The sequence below is a fragment of the Euwallacea fornicatus genome, chromosome 23 (assembly GCF_040115645.1).
Source record: "Euwallacea fornicatus isolate EFF26 chromosome 23, ASM4011564v1, whole genome shotgun sequence".
NCBI lineage: Eukaryota > Metazoa > Arthropoda > Insecta > Coleoptera > Curculionidae > Euwallacea > Euwallacea fornicatus.
Window position 1 is genome coordinate 640,066 of NC_089563.1, and position 18,445 is coordinate 658,510.

The 18,445-nt window shown below is 34.1% G+C and overlaps 2 protein-coding genes across 4 annotated transcripts in view; one reads left to right on the plus strand and one right to left on the minus strand.

The window, feature by feature from the left end:
• Positions 1-502: 502 nt before the first annotated feature.
• Positions 503-7,223, minus strand: emb (exportin-1 emb). Its single transcript, XM_066295525.1, has 8 exons — positions 7,121-7,223; positions 4,763-6,786; positions 4,324-4,500; positions 3,439-3,729; positions 3,222-3,383; positions 2,924-3,163; positions 2,212-2,418; positions 503-1,682 (listed from the first exon to the last, which is right to left on the minus strand). The coding sequence occupies exons 2-8, from the start codon at positions 6,722-6,724 to the stop codon at positions 1,536-1,538; spliced, it is 3,186 nt and encodes a 1,061-aa protein (XP_066151622.1). The 5' UTR covers positions 6,725-6,786; positions 7,121-7,223; the 3' UTR covers positions 503-1,535.
• A 1,987-nt stretch (positions 7,224-9,210) lies between these two features.
• Meltrin (meltrin) overlaps positions 9,211-18,445 on the plus strand; it is a 48,420-nt gene continuing 39,185 nt past the window's right edge. For 2 of the 3 annotated variants that reach the window (XM_066295749.1, XM_066295747.1), the window contains exon 1: positions 9,211-9,619. Coding sequence is in view for 2 of the 3 variants with exons in the window: in XM_066295747.1 (XP_066151844.1) it covers positions 9,529-9,619 (91 nt within the window). In the remaining variant the exon portion in view is untranslated. The remainder of the gene's footprint in view (positions 9,620-18,445) is intronic. The other variant, XM_066295748.1, reaches the window with a different exon arrangement.

The following is an 18,445-nucleotide window of genomic DNA, read 5'->3' on the forward strand; positions in this document are numbered from 1 at the left end:
CAACCAAAACCGAAACAAATCCAATCGATTTCTACTAAAAATGCAGACGTCAGAGACGCAAAATTAAAATTTTTCAGGATCAGCTCGAAAAGTTGGTTCAAATCCTGCGGTTCTGCTTTTTAGTGTCAAGACATATATTAATGTATTTGGTTTGACTTATCCTGAACTTGTTTTATAGGGCTGCTGTATACTTGACCATAAGAAACTAAAGAAATTATCTAAATAAAAATAAAACATCAAAACAAAACGGGATAAGTCGAATTCCTTCCCCATCATCATTTCGAAACTTATTTGAACTGCCGTCGAAATTATCGCAAAATTTCTATCAACCATAACTAGAACAATACGCGGCAAGAATATACCTGATCCAGAGGTTTTAAAATAAATTTTGTATATTGTAAATAAGTTCAACCTTTAAACTCACCTTCGAAATACACATAAACTTACTAAACATTGATACGAATCCCTTTTCTTAAAACTCAGGTTCAAATAAAAGAAAAAATTAATCTTATAGAAGCTGCTGTTTTATTATCTGACTGGTACAAAAATACAACTAGGTACCTCAACCAAACAAGACTTTAGAAACTTATACAAAACAGGCCAAAACTCATATAGATTTCCTCAATATCCGCAATAGTTCAATGGCTAAAAGTAATAAATTAATAGTAATAAAGAACCTGTTTTAGTTAGAAAACTATATACTTAATAGAATATTTAACGTCTTTCTATAGGTACTTTAACAGGTCCAAGTTTATTCTTTATACAACTAAGAGCCGCTTTTTTTCCACTGGCCATTTCGGACCAAAAATCAGATGATTATTAAATCATAACGTGTTTGACTCGAAACCACAAGTCGAAAGAAATCGGCTCTGACCTGGCAGATTTGTTCACATAGACCTTAGGATGTTATATTCTTTAGCAACATTTACGCTACACGCAAAGAAGTGAAAGATTCCCGTAAATTTGGTCTTATCTTAAAAAAAACATGTGCGGAAAGCGTTAAAGAATTTACGAAAAAGTGAATGAACGTTAAAGCAGAGGGTAAAAAAGAATATTGAGCAACTCGCGACATGTATTTTTATTTGTTGATTTCATTAGATATGTGTGTACACAAAGTATGTATACACACATCAAGGTATGTGTGTCCAAATGAACCAAATGCCTAATGAAGCCAATAAGTATAAGCATGTGTCACCAAGTTACCCAACAACCTATTTCCTTCCTGTTTAAACGCTCATCAATTTTTTGTAGAAATGCCATCAACACTTTCCTCGCGTGTTCAACTAACTTCGTAGACACTTCCTTGATTTTAAAAAAACACTGCTCTTACTTCCTAGAAAACAAGCAAAATTCGAATTAACAAATAATAGTATAATAAACACAGGATTTATTCAAAAAGCGCGCCATTTATTCAGCACCCGTCCTCATTCAAAACGCCACCTATCACATATAGTGTCAAAAACCGGAGCACAGATCGAGTTTTGATCACTTAGGTCAACACTTTACAAGTTTCTAACGTTAATAAGGGTTGAGGGTTAATCCTGCATCTCTTCGGGTACTTCGTGCGGGTTGAGGATGCCGGGTACTGACAGCTGTACGCGACGCTTTTCCGCTTGTGCGGCCTGGAGAGCCTTTTCGCGCTCTTCGAGGAACAGATCTGTGTCGTCTTCACCGGTGTATTCCTATTGTACATAAATTTATACAGGATGTCCCAAATGTAAACCATTACTCTTTAACCACTATACATATTGAAAAAATAATACTAAAAGGTACCTTAATCCTTGTTAACTGTGACAGCAGATTAATGTTAGTGCAGGCTACTATAAACATGTTATTTTTCGGATACAATTTGAACGCAAATCCCAACTATGCCGAAATAATAGATTTCATTACAAGCCCAGAAAATAGCTTTACTCATGCGCACGTGATAGTTTTCCATGCGAATCGAAGCGAAATTATGTTGTTTGCCAGAATAGTCCAGTTTGTTCATCGTTTGGATTATCTTTCCATCTTGCCTGAATTTATTGTAATAATTCAGCCATTCTTGTAATGTATGTACGTTCGTATAGTAATTGGTTGGGTCAGTGGATGGAAAATAAAAGTAGTTAAAACAGTATTATTTTTTCATGTAACCATATGGTCAGAGTATGTCGATTTACATTTCCAACTCCTTGTGTACCAAAATGAAATCTCTGAAATTAAATAACTTACCCTGATTTGTACCAAAAAGTCTCGGAGATGCTCCTTGAAGGCGGGTATATCTTGGTTCAAATTGAACATGCCCTGAACCGTAATTTTGATTTGATTATCTGTCAGGTGGGAGAAAGCTGATCGCAAAAGAGTCGCTATGAATTCTTGAATATACAGTATGTTATCAGTCGTAGGGCCTAGCTGACAGTTTACCCGTCCTGATTCGATCTATGATTTAGAAATAAACAAAATGATAAGTTTTACACACAGGTAAAGATTTGCCGGTGAGTAATAAATTGTATTTTCCTCATTCTCCACTGAATCACTAATAATCTTATTTTATATCTAAAGATAAAGATTTTTTACAAACATAAACTTAGCAATTTGTAACAGATGAATTGATAGGATTATGACATTTCATCAACATCTCATCAACATCTAAACGGCTAAAAATTTTTGAGAGGCTTATGTTTTCGAAATTCGCGTTTTTAAATTTTATCCTTATATTTTGAAAACGCCTGTATATTTTTTTAAATTTTAAACCATCTTTTTTCTAACTTGAACTACCCGTGCATCGTTTATCGTTTACATAATCTTCATGTAGCTCTATCCGGAACGTTCTGTATTCTCCACATAGAGTTTTTGTTCATAACATGAAAGAACAAGAGTGCAAAGTAAATGAGATTTGTTATAATTTATTTAGTTTTGTACTCATTTTAGTTACCAAACTTACCAGAGAGAAAATATAAGCCAATATTGTGGCGTGCATAGACAAACTCGCAGTATGGGACGTATCCGTAACGACTGCAAATACGTGCTGCAAAATATCGGTGAGATAAGTTTGATAGAAACTGGGAGCCGCCGCCTCGTGTTGTTCCACGTTCTGCAACAATTTCAGTAAGATCTGCAGCCCAGTATCGGCCACATTTCTCATCGTGTGTTTAAATGCCCAAATTATGCTGTCAAGAACCAGCTGTAAATCACAAAAATTCATAAACCAGCAATTTTTAATCAAAACCCTCAATTCAAACCTTGAATTGTGTAGGGGGGATGTTTAAGAACGCGGCAAAACAATGGTTGTTAACCGCCTGAAGGAGTAGAAAGAAATTAGTCCTGTGCTCGGGATATTCTTCAAAGTCTTTGTTAATCATTTCTAATGTACATTCAAAGACAGCATCGAAAATTTTCGGCACCTGCAATTTATTTTTACAAAAAAACTAGAAATAATTTCAATAGAAACCCAATTACCTCCAAGGTAATATGTCCTTCAAGTTTATTTACAATAGTCGCGATAGCGCTGAGCACTTCTGGCTCCCTAGCACAAGGCACGGTGGTTCGCTGATAGTCCAAAAGAACAGCGTCCAAAAACGGAGGAATAAAATTTTCTAGAACCATTTTGTTGTCGTTCGACCTTGACACCCAGTCAGAGATCAGTTTAAGGGTCTCCTTCTTTACTACTCTCATGGCTTTAATCAGAGGTTGCTTAGTGACTGCTTCCCCGTTCAACGTGATGGCGGCTGTTATGTTCTCGGACATAACCTTGAGTAAAGAAATATTTGGCTTGGACTTGCACAACAAAGGACGAAAATACTATTTGCACACCCACGAATAATTTCAGTCGCGACGCAAAACGGAATAAAAGCACTTTCTTCCAGAGGTGCGCTGCTAATTTTTTTATTACCTATGTTCTATTTTATAAAAACTGGCAATCATATAAAAGAACTACATTCCTGTCAAAATTAACGTTGACCATATTCTAGTGTTAATATAAAATTAAAAATTACCTGTAGAAAACATTTGAATTCAAGTTAATTGGCCTTCATACTCTAAGCTTGTATAGAGAACATACATTCTATATAAAATGAGAGCATGGTTTATTACAAGAACACTGAAATTGTCTTGGTGAGATAACTGTGACAAGCAATATAACATTACTAAAAAACAGGTTCTGAACCTGTTATTCTATCTAAATTAAATGAAAAACTTTGGGATAGAATATTAAGTAGCCCCTTTTAACTGTTTATCTAGCACTTCTAATTCAAAGATTAAACTCCAAGATAAAATTAATTTAAAACTAAATGAACAATTGCATTTTAGTTAGCAAAATAGTCTGGACATAAAATATTTGTTTACCTTGTAGACATTAAGCATGTCTAAATAAATTCTCCCTAGCTGCAATACATAAGCATGGTTCAGAGCTTTACAGGCTCTGACATTTGTCTTCAATATACTAGCCAATTGCTTCACAATTTCTATCTCCTTCAAAATGTTCACATTCTTACTTGCTTGGCTTATAATATCATCCCACACCTAAAAATTTATATTAAAAACATCTGGTCTCCCTAAAAAGGAAACTTAATAATTAACCATCTAAAATAACCTTTTACCATTTCATTTATGCACATTCTAAATACCTCTGTCACCTAAAATATAATGCTCTTCAAAAATTACAGTTTGCAGATCATTTCCTCAATAGCAAAAAGTACTATATACAAATATTTTAGACCAAATAAAACAAAAATCATACTTCAAATAGGATCTAGTTTTAACTAATAACATTAATATACCCTACCTGATTAGGCAACATCATATATTTCTCAATCAATGCCTCCTGTGTTGACTGATCAGCTTGGGCTGAAATCATGTATCCCACAGCTTCATAAAATGTGTGCACTTGTTGCTGCTGCAAGTCGCATATTATCGTTGAAATAGATCCTAAAATGTCCTCAATAAAAGGACAAGATTCCCCTATCTGTGTGGTTACAAAGTGCCTTCTACATTTCATGGCAATCTTTATAAAGGTGTCGCAAGCCATATCCTGAACACCATCATGTGTCTCATGCATGAATTCAAAAAGTTTGTTCACAACTGTCTTCAAGAATTTCCAATGAGCTCTTAAAAATCTGGGGTACTGGCCAACCACATACATGATATTTGAGGCGATTATAGCTTTGTTATCCTTGCCTCTTTTGTGCTCACAAAGCAAAAGTAAATCTTTTATTACTGTCACTAAAAATCGCTTTTCATCCTCTTCATGCATTGCACCTGATATGCTTCCAATAGCCCAACAAAGAGTGTTGAGATTTTTCCAAGACCATTCAGTTCCATCTACTTGGTTTTGTAGCTTGGTGGTCATAATTCTTTCTGTATTGGCATAGTCCAAGTGGGTGAGATAAACAAGAGTCTCACGCATGTTTTTATACAGATTGATTGAATCTGTGTCTTTCATAAACTCCCTAACCACCTCTCCATTGTCATTTTCTACTACTAACACTTCTTCTGGCTTGGCCATTCTTGAGATCATAATATAACGAACCTTAGTTAGTACTTCTTGATAAGTAGTTCTTCGACTATTAGTGAAGAATATAGGGCCTCCAGCTACCATATGCTGAAGTTCAGCGTCACGGTACAGCTCAGAAGCTAAATTATTCCAGAACTCCAGGCAAATTTTGAAAATCTCAACCTCATCAACTTCTGAGATAAGAACAAGGTAAGACAGAGCATTTCCAAGTAGTGCTTCCTGAGTTTCAGCAATGTTTCCATGTTCTTTCAAGAATGTGCACAAAAATAAGGCCAAATTTTGAATGAAATTTTGTTCTTGATCTTGCCCACAAGCATAAGCAGACTTAATATCTGTTGTCACTGGCAACATAATTTCTAACTGAGCCATGGTTTGATTGAATAAATTCAGAAACATATCATCATAATTGCTCACTGTGACTCCTGCAATTTCCGTCAAACACTTTAAGGTAACATTTCTAAACATTGGAACTGGGAGGAATTTAAATGTTAATGTGCTTATCAGTTTTGTTTCAAAAATATAGCCCAAAGGGATCCAATTGAGAAATCTCAACAAAGTCTCCAAAGTGGCATTTACTAATGGGGGATTTTGGGAGTTTTCTAATACAAACTGACACAAATGAAAGATGGCTGAGAACTCATGACACATCGTATCCTTCAGATGTTTAGCTTTTGTTTGTGTAATTTGACCTGAAGAGAAATCAAAAAGCTCTTCACTGAGAAGCTTTAAGATAACCATATTATTTTGGCAAAGGCTTTCGTTGGTTTTACTTGCACCCACAATATCAGGAATGAAACTTTCCCAATTCTTAGGCCATTCTCGTTTTAACACCTGCACCAAAATCATGTTCAATTTGTTTAAGTAAGTCTTGTTTGCCTCCAATGATTCAGGATCAGAGCTGGTTTTAATAATCAATGAAACAATGTACTTTTTAATACCCTCACATTGATTCCTGGGTAAAACTTTCCAGCGAGTCTTAATAACTTGTTCCAATATTTGTAGAGCAAAATATTTTGTTTGTTGATTACTTGAAAATTCCAATATTGTGTCAACCCTCGTCCAGGCATCTGGATGTTCCTTAAGGGTGGTTAACACCTCCTGAGCCATCCTTTGCGTTTCACCATTGCCAGCATACATGCTGATGACCACACTCTCCAGGAGGTTAATGTCCAATTTTTGGTTGAAATCCAGCAAAGCCGCTGCGGCCTGCTGTCCTAATGGAATAGTTGCCATTTCCTTAATTGTATCACCTCCGACTCACTCAACAACACTCAATCATTCCCTGAGTTCTAAAACTGCCAAAAACAGAATTTGTGAGGCAAGAACCATGATGATAGAATTGTGAAATTAGGCTTCAAAAACAAACCTCCAAACTAACCTCAGAAACTGTTTCAAAAGACTAAATTGCAGCGGTGGTTGGAAAATACGTAACACGAAACGAAAAACTTAAAATTGGCTTGCAAAAATGCTCAATTATTGAGGAGTTCACACAGAAGTCTCTGCAAAGGAGAGTTTAGGAGGCGAAGTTTTTTAGCGCCCAGAGATGCTTTCCATGTGGTTTTGGCGGGGAGAAATTGTTCCAAGTAAATTTTATGGGAAAGATAATTATCCTAGGAAGGTGAAACTTACTATTAAATCTTAGTTTTTCTAGATAAAACACCAGAACACCACTCACGTAAACTACGAAGAGTCTCCCTATAAAAAGCGCAAAACCAAAAACGACATTGGACATTTATCACAATGCCAAATTCGATTATTCGAACACCGTTAGGTGGCGCTGAGCTAGGCCGGCTTCTCGTTCTCGGAATTAGACGCTTTCGCCTTAAAAGAAGAGTCAACAAGAACTGATTTTAAGAAATCTATTCTCTTGTTTTCGACTGTTGATTAAACATGATGTCTTGTTCAGGAAAATGGAGAGCCATACAGCCACACATGTTAAATTCACAATTTTTGACTCAAAAATCATAATATTGAAATGCTATACTTCTAATTAAAACAAAATTAAGTTGTAATTTAAAATCTCGGAAACAGCAAGAAATAAGCATAAGAGAGTAGCAAGCATAATATATTAAAAACTTATCAATTCTTACTTATTTTAAGGGTAACATATATTTCCGGTATTAACTTTAAAAGATATCGCAATTGAGTGTATTAATTGATTACGAAACATTATTCCTCGTTTTTTTCATTTAGTTTTTTGCTACTTTTATTACTCACTTAGCGACCTAATCGGTCACAACGCCCTCATAATTTTTTTTACAGTTTTGTTACGGTTGCTACAGCTATGAATGTTGAACATTTTTCTCCTATTGTGTGTACAGTGGACACTAATTTTGGTATAACGATAATTTCAAATATTGCAATAATCACATTTTTCCACATAAATAGTCTAATATTTAGAAGATAAATAGCAAATGAATAGGTACTAGCAAGTTTTGATATATTTCTCATTGCGTTCGACGGGATTATATCGTGTTCATTATTGAGTAGTTTTACATTCACCATGTTTTCAAGAAATATTGTTTTTTGAAATGAACAATAAATTAAAAGATAGTTTGAATCAAAATAATATACCATTTCGTCTATAAAATGTTGCTACAATACTTGACACTTTTACTATATTAGGCTCAGGACGTTGTCTCGAGTGTCAAAAAATCATATTTTAACAAATCATCTACTAGACATGCCGTCTCGGCTCTTATGAGCTTAGGCATCCGTATCATTTGTTGCATATTACGATACCATGGGGTTATTTTTTAACTTTCATCTTTACGTAAGCGAGGTCATAATGCGGGAACTTCGCTCGATCCGCTAAATCTTATTTGCTACACATAACTATATAGTAGAGCCCCCATTAGTAAGAGTTCATGTAAGACGAATTCGTATAACACGTTATAAAAGGCATGTATAACTCGGCGAAAGAATGAAAAAAATAGTAAAACGCGTCTATTATTCAACAGTAATAAAAATTGTTATTTTGTAGTGTTTTAAGGTAAATTATCAATAAATAATTTGTTTTGATGTAATTAGTTAATTAATCGTTTTAGATTGTAAACAGCTTGTGTATTTGTGTAATGTAAGTAACTTGTATAACACGAATTTATATAACACAAAATGTATCTATCGTGTTATAGCGGGATCTAATGTATACATTTTTTGTTGGTTACATATATGTAATTATTTACTCAACTATCAACATCCGAGCATGCCACATTTAGAACCTCTCTATCAATCGCTTCATCCCAGTGCAATCTGAGCGAACATAGCCAGCCTAGAAACTCGAAAACCTTTTTATTGTGCGGCATTGCCAATGTTTATTCAATTAGTTTTCTAATAATTTCAATTCATAAAAATAAATAGAATAAGGAACACAACAGTTAATTATAGTAGGTAACAATTATTTTATTTGATAATTGTGAAAAACGTGGAGAACAAAGAAGGTACTGCGAGGTAAAATAAAGAAAACTGGTAGATTTCAGAGCATGCTAGAATATTTTAATCTTTAATAAATAAACTGTAAGTCATCTGGGAAATTAAAAAAATTGCTTTTAATATCAGGTACTTGAATTTATAAAAATATACGTTTTTTTATTAACTAATTATAAAGTAGAAATTTCGACTTTCCACATAGTGAAAATCTTAAGAAGCTCCAAATATTTTTTCAATCTGACAACGTCGCCCATAACGTTGAAGTCTTGCTTGAAAAACAAACGCTGCAATACAAACCGTAGATGCGAACAAAACGATAAGTTTGCGCTGTCCATGGCTGCGTTCGTGGTTCTGTTGCGATAGCTTTCTTCTCCGGTAAAATACGTGAAATTCGATCTTTGTTTGCTTTGGTCGGTTTATCTAAAGGCATCTCGTGTTTACTATCCATTTTCCCACTTTTAGTCCCTATTCCATTCAATCTAAGTTTTCTAAAGGCCCCAATTACGACTACCTAGCCCCGTTTTCGTAGTTCAGCCTTGCATGCATCCCAAGGATATTTTTATACCAAATGCACTCGGTATGCATTCTAGTATAGTTCAGTGAAAAATATGGCTCAATTCTTGCGGTTGTATGTTTGTTTGGTGATATTACTTGTGGCTCAAATTTGTTGTGGATTGCATATAGAAAGGGAACAAAGAGGTAAGTGGTCAGGAATTAATTATTTTAAGGTATAAGGAGACTTCATTTTATGAAAAAGTGGCAATATATTCATTTCGTACGAATTTAGCTTTAATCTGGGAAGTTTTGGGACAAATTATTCAGGGCTCCATTGAAGTGCAGGCAACTGTTGAAATTATAAATATCCTGTTGTTGGAAGTTGGAAATAAAGGCTACCTTCCAAGAATTGTATTACTAAACTTAGGAACCTTTTATAATTTGACTCTTAAGATCTTCCCTATGTAGGGATGTTATATTTAGTTCCTAGAGGGAGGTATCTACCCTTTGTTTAAAATTGTTTTTCTCATGTTATTTGGGGATAAAATAAGAATATGTAGGTTTTTGTAATAAACATGCAAGATAAGGGCGATCATAAAAGCAGGATGTAAACTAGGGTCTTGATTAAGTCATTTGCTTTTTATCATCACACATCTTACCAACAACTAATAACAGATTAATATATCTAAGACATGCCCCTAGAATTTTAAAGCTTAGTTGTTTTTTTTTATTATCACCCTTTATTTGATAGTCTTCAGCAGATGACAACAGATTTAATTTATATTGTGATTTTACTAAATATGCCTTTCAAAGGACTTGATAGTGTCACATAAGATATTAGTCAGGAAAAGATTAACATATCTTTAGCTCATGACTAAAGGTTCACATAAACTGCAATTTAATAAAATTATTTGTTAATCATCAATCTGCTGCATATAAATAATTTGAAATTTTTTTATTGTCCAATTATAGTTTATTTTGTTAATGGTCTTGGTGGTGTCCTGCTGACTGTACATTTTCAAAAAGTGAAACTTTGACAACCTATGTTGTTTCAAAATTTGTGGCTTTTCTGACATATATTTATGTTATGTCAAACTTGAAGAAAAATAAGGTTTTTCATAGAATGCTAGAGTCCAATGAGCCTATGCTCATTGGGCTAGTGAGTGAATAAGGCTATCCTCACTCCCCTTGTATGCTATGGAGTTCTGTATAGGAGTAGAAATGGTTGAGACAGAGCAGCAATACTTAAAAATCACACGAGGTATGAACATCTCTCAGAGATCTCAAAATATTTATCATTGACCCGAAACATAAATTCAAAAATAAAGGTTGAATCACATTTATTATAGTTCTTGGAGCTATGCAATATAATTTGAAGGATCAGGAGTAAATAAAACCTAGAAATGCCGCAGAATTTCCATAAACAAATCCCATATTGCAGGTAAATGGGACTCAGCCCAAGCTAATTTCGTTCCTACTGACCATGCTATTAAGTGTTTAGTGTCTTGTTTAACATGTAGCTATGTAGCTAACCAAAAGAATAAAACATTTGTTTTGATCATGTTCAAAATGAATTGGTTAGCCTCTAACCAGTCCCTCATGATCAACGCGTCATGAGGCATGACCGCAGTCAAGCTGTCGACACGGATGGTGGTCACACAGGTGAATTGTCGTCTGCGAACACGGTGAATCATCGAAAAATGTCGATATTATACAGATAATTTCTACAACTTCAAAACTATCATGGTCCCAATATCAGATCCCTGAGGTACTTTAGTTGAGATGTTTCTTATTTTAAACATTTATTTCCAAATTAAACGGACTGCGATCTCCTTGTCCAAAAAGACCCAAATAAGAAGTACATCATGGTTAATCAGGACTGGCAAAGATTTGTCCAAACTAGAAAAACTGAGGTTTTTTTAGTTTTCTGTTAAATTTGTTCAGTGTTTTGCATTAATGGTTATTTGTTATTATGTTGCTATTGTTAACAATGTTGTATTTGTTTCAATAAGGTTATACCTTTTCCTATTATAAATATTTTAGATATATTTTAATTTGTAACTCATATTAAAATTAATTCATTTACCATAGAAATATAAATTGAGTATACAGAAATCAACTCAGATGTACTAGTTGCCTGTAAACCCAGGTAGGATAGGTTTTTAGCAAACAAGTCTATAATAATACGTCAAATTATTTATAAACTTATAGAGGACATATATACTAAAAAACGCAAAGAAAAAATAGAAAAAAAACCATGTGTTATTCCAAGATATTAAGGGACTTAATGGCGAAGCTCGTGAGGTTAAAGATATTGGATTAATTTTGCCAATTGTAAAATAATTCTTGAATGAATATGAAATTTAACACCACCTCATTTTTATAGCAACAGTTTAAAACAATATCCCATGTGACAAAGTTAACGTGTCCTCTCTTCAGTATGACGTCTTTCCCTGGAACCGGATACTGCAGTGTCACACCATTTGTGTGCCGTTTCCTCTTTATCATCGCCTCGCTTTTGTGTGTTTTTTTTTCAGGACTATGCACACAGTTCACTGAACAAGTTCACAAAACTTTCATATTGTTTCATCTGTTTTTATCACAGACCTCGTTCTATAAATATGTCGCCGGGCAGCATGATAATATTCGGTTTTAATACAAATAAAAACGATAAAATCCAAGTTATCAAATTGCAATAAGTTTATTGTCAGTGTTATTAAAAGTTTTATCCAAGATCCATTTGTTTGGAAAAAACAGGGTTCAAATGAATCGACGATTAATAATATTTTTCAGGTCATGTGTGTTTAGTCCTGAATGTAGTAATCGGTACAACTATCATGGAGTCGGTTAAAGCCCCCTTATTTATTTCTTTTTTGACTTTCTGTTCCAACGTGAACCCAACCAATCACAATCCCTTTTGTGTGTCCAGTTGCGTACAACCTGGATCGAAATAATAGAAATTTGTTTCAAACTATATTTCCATTTAATTTATGGAAAATATTTATGACAATATGTTATGTAATATTGTAATTAGCTGTTTCAAGTTTATTGTAATGTTGCTGAGGATTCTTTGATCGTAATGATATCGGATTATATTGAGGATTGTTGCAGCAAAAGCTGCAATGGCACAGATAATTTTCCTATTTCATTCATTAGAAACCCCTCGATAAACCTGAGCTTTTTAAGTATTTCGAAGTGAAAAGGAAAATCCTCATACATTTTTTAAATAGCTAAAGGCAAGATGTAGACGGAAGTAGAACATCGGCATGGCAACGTCGAGAACACGTAGGTGTATATTTCAAGAGGATCTTCCAATGCAGCTGTCTGCTATTGAAATATCTGCATGTGCCTTGGATAAAAGAAATAGGCTTTTGTGTGAGCTTTAGAAGGGATTTCGTGCTTTCAGGTAAAAATTCAGAACTGTAAAGTAAAGCTTTGAGGTGAGGTTCACACAGGAATAAGTGAGAATGAGGAATAATGAGGATCTGCATATTCATTCTAGTGTTTTGATGAATATATAAATATCGATTTATTAATTTATGGAGCTATGTATTTATATTGTGAGAACTTAGTTCTATTTGCTATTGTGTATTTTAAAAATATTTTAAAATCCAAAAGTCTTCACTTGATATTTCGTAGAGAATTTCTTGTAAATCCCGAGTAAACTGTTCTTTCCCGAAAGTGAGTTAAAGAGTGGTGAATGGAACACTTCATTTGTGCCAATTCTAAGTTTTCATATAAATTAAATTTGGTGTGCAATAAGGTTACTGATTCACTCTTCATCAATTGTAAGCGTATCTACCAATCTTTAGATCTGTTTGTTTAATAGAAAATAATTCTACTTTGATGGATTAATATGAAGCCAATTGAAGTCATCTACTACATAGCAAAGATTTTCGATTTGTCGAGGTGAAACTCACAATGACTGTTTCATTTGAGGTAGTAATTTTCGACAGTTCATGTAGATTAAGACGCTTTAAATGTAATATTTAATAATAATATATTGCTATTGTCGAAAATTTTTCTCGCTTTATATCTTCGGATCAGAGAGGCTTTTCAAAAATCATCAAGGACAAAATATAAAAAAAAAAGTCCAAGGAATAACCTTCTGAAGTTTTGCCGCAGGTTTAATGGACATCCTGTATAAATATTGTATTGTTTTAAATTTATTATCATTACTTCATATATCATTTACCCACGCTGCATTGATTTACAATTCCTAGTAATAGAAACTGTATTTATTTTAGATATGTCCTACTCATTTACCAACCAAATGTGTTTCCTTCATGTTTGTTTTTATTAATGTAAGACGAATTAGGGATAGTGGACATTGGTTCCTGTAATTCTAAGCCTGAAAGCCCCATTAGCATGGAGGAATGGGTTTTAATTGAATTACTTAGTTGTAGGCCGCTTTTAATTCAATTGATTTACATTGCTGTGTGAGCTTTCCATCTTGATTTGTTTGAAATAAGTGTTTGTAGATGCAGGAAGATTTGTTAACAGTTGCTTGAAACCGACCATGCAGGAAAAAATACAATTCTATTTGCTCATAACAATACTTAGCTAGAAGTTAAATCTCATAAATGTATAATAGTATCTCAAGAGGTATCTAGAGTTATTGCCGAAAAAGGCAATAAAAGTAGCGGTAAACAAGCAACTACTACAAATCGCAAAATCAATAAATATAAAGAAGACTTTTATTAATTTCTTCTAAGAACAAATGTTCTAATAACCTATCGCATTGCCCTACTGTTAATTAGTTCAAATCGTTTCTTGTGTCTGATAACAATATTGTTTATCTATTCTGAAGTGCAAAGTTTGGTATTAATGTGGGGTTTTAGTTTTCTGAGAAAGACGGATTTGGTATTTTGTTCCACCGAAGAAATTATTAGGAGATAATAATTATTGCCATAGTTCTCTCTCTACGTTACTTAGCTGCATTTTTATGGGTTAGCAGCTTCGGCTTCGGGGTCATCACATACATTATTCATGATCATTACTGTATTGCATTTGTTGTATTTAGGCTACTTTCTTCGGAATTGCTCCACTAGGTGTATAAGTAAATCTCACCATTCTGCACTTTAGCAAGTTACACGTAATGGCGGAAACTCTTGTACCTCTACCGTACCGTACCCTAATGCACATTAAATATTAGGGTCAAGAGTGCGTGTAAAAGCCTCACAAAAGTTCAACGTACCATTTTATCATAACTCGTTCAACCGTGGTTAATTGGTCTTAACCTTGTCGGTCAACTGCCTTCGTATGTGTACTACGTTGAAGGCGTCTTCTCACCTTTTTCAGGAGTAAAAAAAAATAAAGAAAGCACATAATACATTATTTGCTTAATTGACTTACTAATAGCGAATTAATTACGCAATCTTGGGAACAAGAATAGTTAAGAAATAAATGTACGAATTGTTACGTGACTGAGCATTAAGGTTTCTCATATGGACGTACTGATGGAAAAGTTGAAATTAGTTGTGTTTTTATGTGCAAAGCTATTTTGTTATATACTTGCAGGGAAAGTTTGAGAAGCACCTGTATTTTTAATTTATTATCTGACAAAAAAATGGGGAATGTTCGTCCCGAATAGCTTAGAGTGTGAGTTTTCGAAAGACAAAACCACACTTTGTGGTATAATTCTCATAAAAAGGAAGTGAAGTGCATACTCTAGAATTCGGAACACACGCACACTTAGTAGATGTCCGGCCAAAATGAATTAGGTTGTTGAGCAAATCGGAACTCATTGGAGGATCTAGATATATCAGGGATGTGCAATATAGTGTGTATGCTCACCAGATATTAAATTGATAATATTTTTTATTTAAATATGTGGCAATATAGAGGGTATTATGGTACAAAAAGTATATAGATAAAAGCTGGAAAGGAACACGTCTACCAAAAATTATCCTAAAGATGTATAAGACATTTTCGGTCTAAATACAGGGTGTTTCCTAACTATGTGTAAAAAATTTAAAGGCGTAATCCTCGACTGATTTTGAGTCAAAAATGTCTAATAAACATATGTCCGCAAATGCCTTGTTTCCAAGATACAGGGTGTTGACTGAAAGACGTTGAAAAAGGTTTTAAAGGTTTCTAAAGGTTTGGTGGTATTTACTAACTTGTTTATTGTTAGTTTTTTTTTGCTACTTCCACTACTATAAACAAGATAGTCAGTGTTATTTTGGTGTTTTACTCTCTAAAGTGAAAGAATTTAGTTTTGCGTCCCAAAAATCAGATTATACCTCAGTTTTGAAAATTTTTCAAATGCCTAATTACACTAATCAAGAAATGGCCAATATGGTTTTTGTTTACGGCCTTGCTGATGGTAAGTGTTTGGCAGCGAGGCGCATTTACATGGAAAGGTTTCCAAACCACCAAGCTCCCAACCACCAAACCTTTAAAAACCTCTTTCAACGTCTTTGTGACATTTCAACACCCTGTATCTTGGAAACAAGGCATTTGTGGACATATGTTCATTAGGCATTTTTGACTCAAAATCAGTCGAGGATTACGCCTTTAAATTTTTTACACGTAGTTAGGAAACACCCTGTATATTACGAGTAGAACAAAAACTTTTGGTTCTGCACCCGAAATTGAAAGATTTTCAACATTGTAATGTACTTGTAAATTTCAGACCTTTCACAATTTTTTTGCACATTCCAACACTTCCTTTTTTCTATACAAAAACATTCATTTTACCAAATAACGGAACCGAGAATGTAACTGTTTAGTCGGAATTGTCACCTCTAACAAAATGTTTATTCGTAAATATTTACCTCATGTTATTTTCAACTGAAGGACTATTCTACTTTGAACATAATATTTACACGTTTCAGTTTATGGATGGAAAATCAGACTTGAAGGTCCCGAGTACCATAGTAGAAAGAACCTTACTTACACAATGCACAAAACTAAGTTAATATTTAAAAAAATTAATGTAAAAAAAAATGCTTTATTGCATTCTATAGTCAAATGACTTTGAATTTGTCGCTTTATTTAAAAATCCATATAAATTGTTGCGAAGTTAAGCCATAGATTCAATGGCGGATCGGCACGACTGCGGTTAATAGGTGTTTAATGGAGCATGGGGCCAGGATGTCTGATGATTAATAAAAGTTTCTAGACGCGTAACCAGCTGGCCAAATTAAAAAGGCACGTCTCCTATTGATCGTAACCAATCAAGGTTGACGCTCCTGTGCAAATTGTTAACGATATATTTAACAATAATAACTCAGACACTCCCACTAGCAGTTTTGTACAGATAAAAAAAAACAACTTTCAGTATTAATTATAGTGATTAAAGAACGAACACCCTCCAGGTATTGAATTTTTCCGGAGTAAAGTGAAATAAAAAGGGATGAGTTCCTATATAAAGTGTCATAACGTCAAGAGGATATAATAGACTTGGCAGGGTCTAACGAGAAAATCAATTTTTCGAGGAAACAGGTGGTCTTTAGATAGATTATCCCTCCACACCCTTTATAAGGGTGAAAGACCGGCTCACCTTTTCGACCATGATCCGGGATTATTTAGATAAAGAAAAAAAAAGAAGAAACACTGCTATAATCCTGATGTGATCGGAAACGATAATAATTGTTAAAACCCACTCAATAACAATAATTAATGTTAACAACAAATGTTTCATATGAAACACCAGCACAATGATGCTTTGTTTTCATGGGAGTAATCGTCACTTTATATTCATAGTTTCGTTAGTCGATAAGTCGGATAATACGTTTAAAGAGAGATTGTAAAGATTGCCCGCTGTTGGCGACCTCGAAGCCAATCTGCTGTTAATAATTTGTTACTTACTATCTGGACCATTTTTGTCGATAGATTCAATAGTTCAATCATCGTTTCCGCAAGATTAGAACTCGCAATGAAGTTTTTGAAAGTAGCATAATATGCCAAGTTTGCAAAACAAGTCCAGCTATCGCAAATTGTATTTCGAAATTGTGATATTTATGGTTTCTGAAGAATTGATTCAAAATGTGCTGCATGCGGAAATGCGGTATTTTTCAAAGAAACTTTCGTTGCATCTAGCCTAAAGGAGAGATCGCCCATAGTATAGTCCACAAAATTATTTCTCTCTCTTTTTCTCGACCGGATGAATCAAGGTAATATTCATCCAGGATTTCCAAAACATACGTGTAGTCATTAATTCCGAACGAACGAAACAGACTCAAAGAGTCAGACAAAATTAAGTAAAAGGAGTACTCAGACAGCCGAATATTGGATCTTGGCACTAATTTTAATCTCTCTGCTGGGGACATTTCACGATATTTTGTTTGTTTTGCCATCATATTGCATTCTCTTAATAAGTGAACATTTGGCGCGATGAAACGTGAGAGATAATTTTAGATACTTAATTTTGTATTTCTGTAATGCAACATGAAGACAATGAATATTTGGCTCCAGTTTCATTCATTACTCGTCGTGGCGATCTTCAGTTTTTTTTTTCTTAATGTTAGAATCAAAAGCTCTTTCTTCTATGAAACACAAGTAAGGATCACTTACTTATGCCCCCTTTCAATTAAGTGTAAATAGGTTGAAACTTAAGAAGTATGGGGGGGTTTCCCATTATGACGTATGACGTATGGCTTTTGTATTTAATTGAGTTTAAGGTTTCACGTCTGCTTTAAAATCACGTACTATTAGTGTTTAGTGTTTTTAAATTGTCAAGCGATCATGCGGGTATGAAAAAGTGCGCGAGGCAAGGACAACGAATGTTGTCTGAAAGTTCTGTGCTTAGATAAACAATTTTCGTTGGTTTTTACACACAAATTTCTTAAAATATCTGTCAATATAAGGGCAAGGGGTTTTCGCTCTTATTCAGTATGAGAAAAAGAACCTTTACCCACTTGTTCAGCAACCACAAAATCACATGCTGCATCGTCTGATGCACCTGTTCTGGCCTAGTGACCATCAGGCGAACCCGCACCAGACAATGCATGGTTTTTGCTGCATTTTCCTAAAATTAATTCCCTGAAAGTTAATTACACTCAGTTATTTATAATTTCACACTTC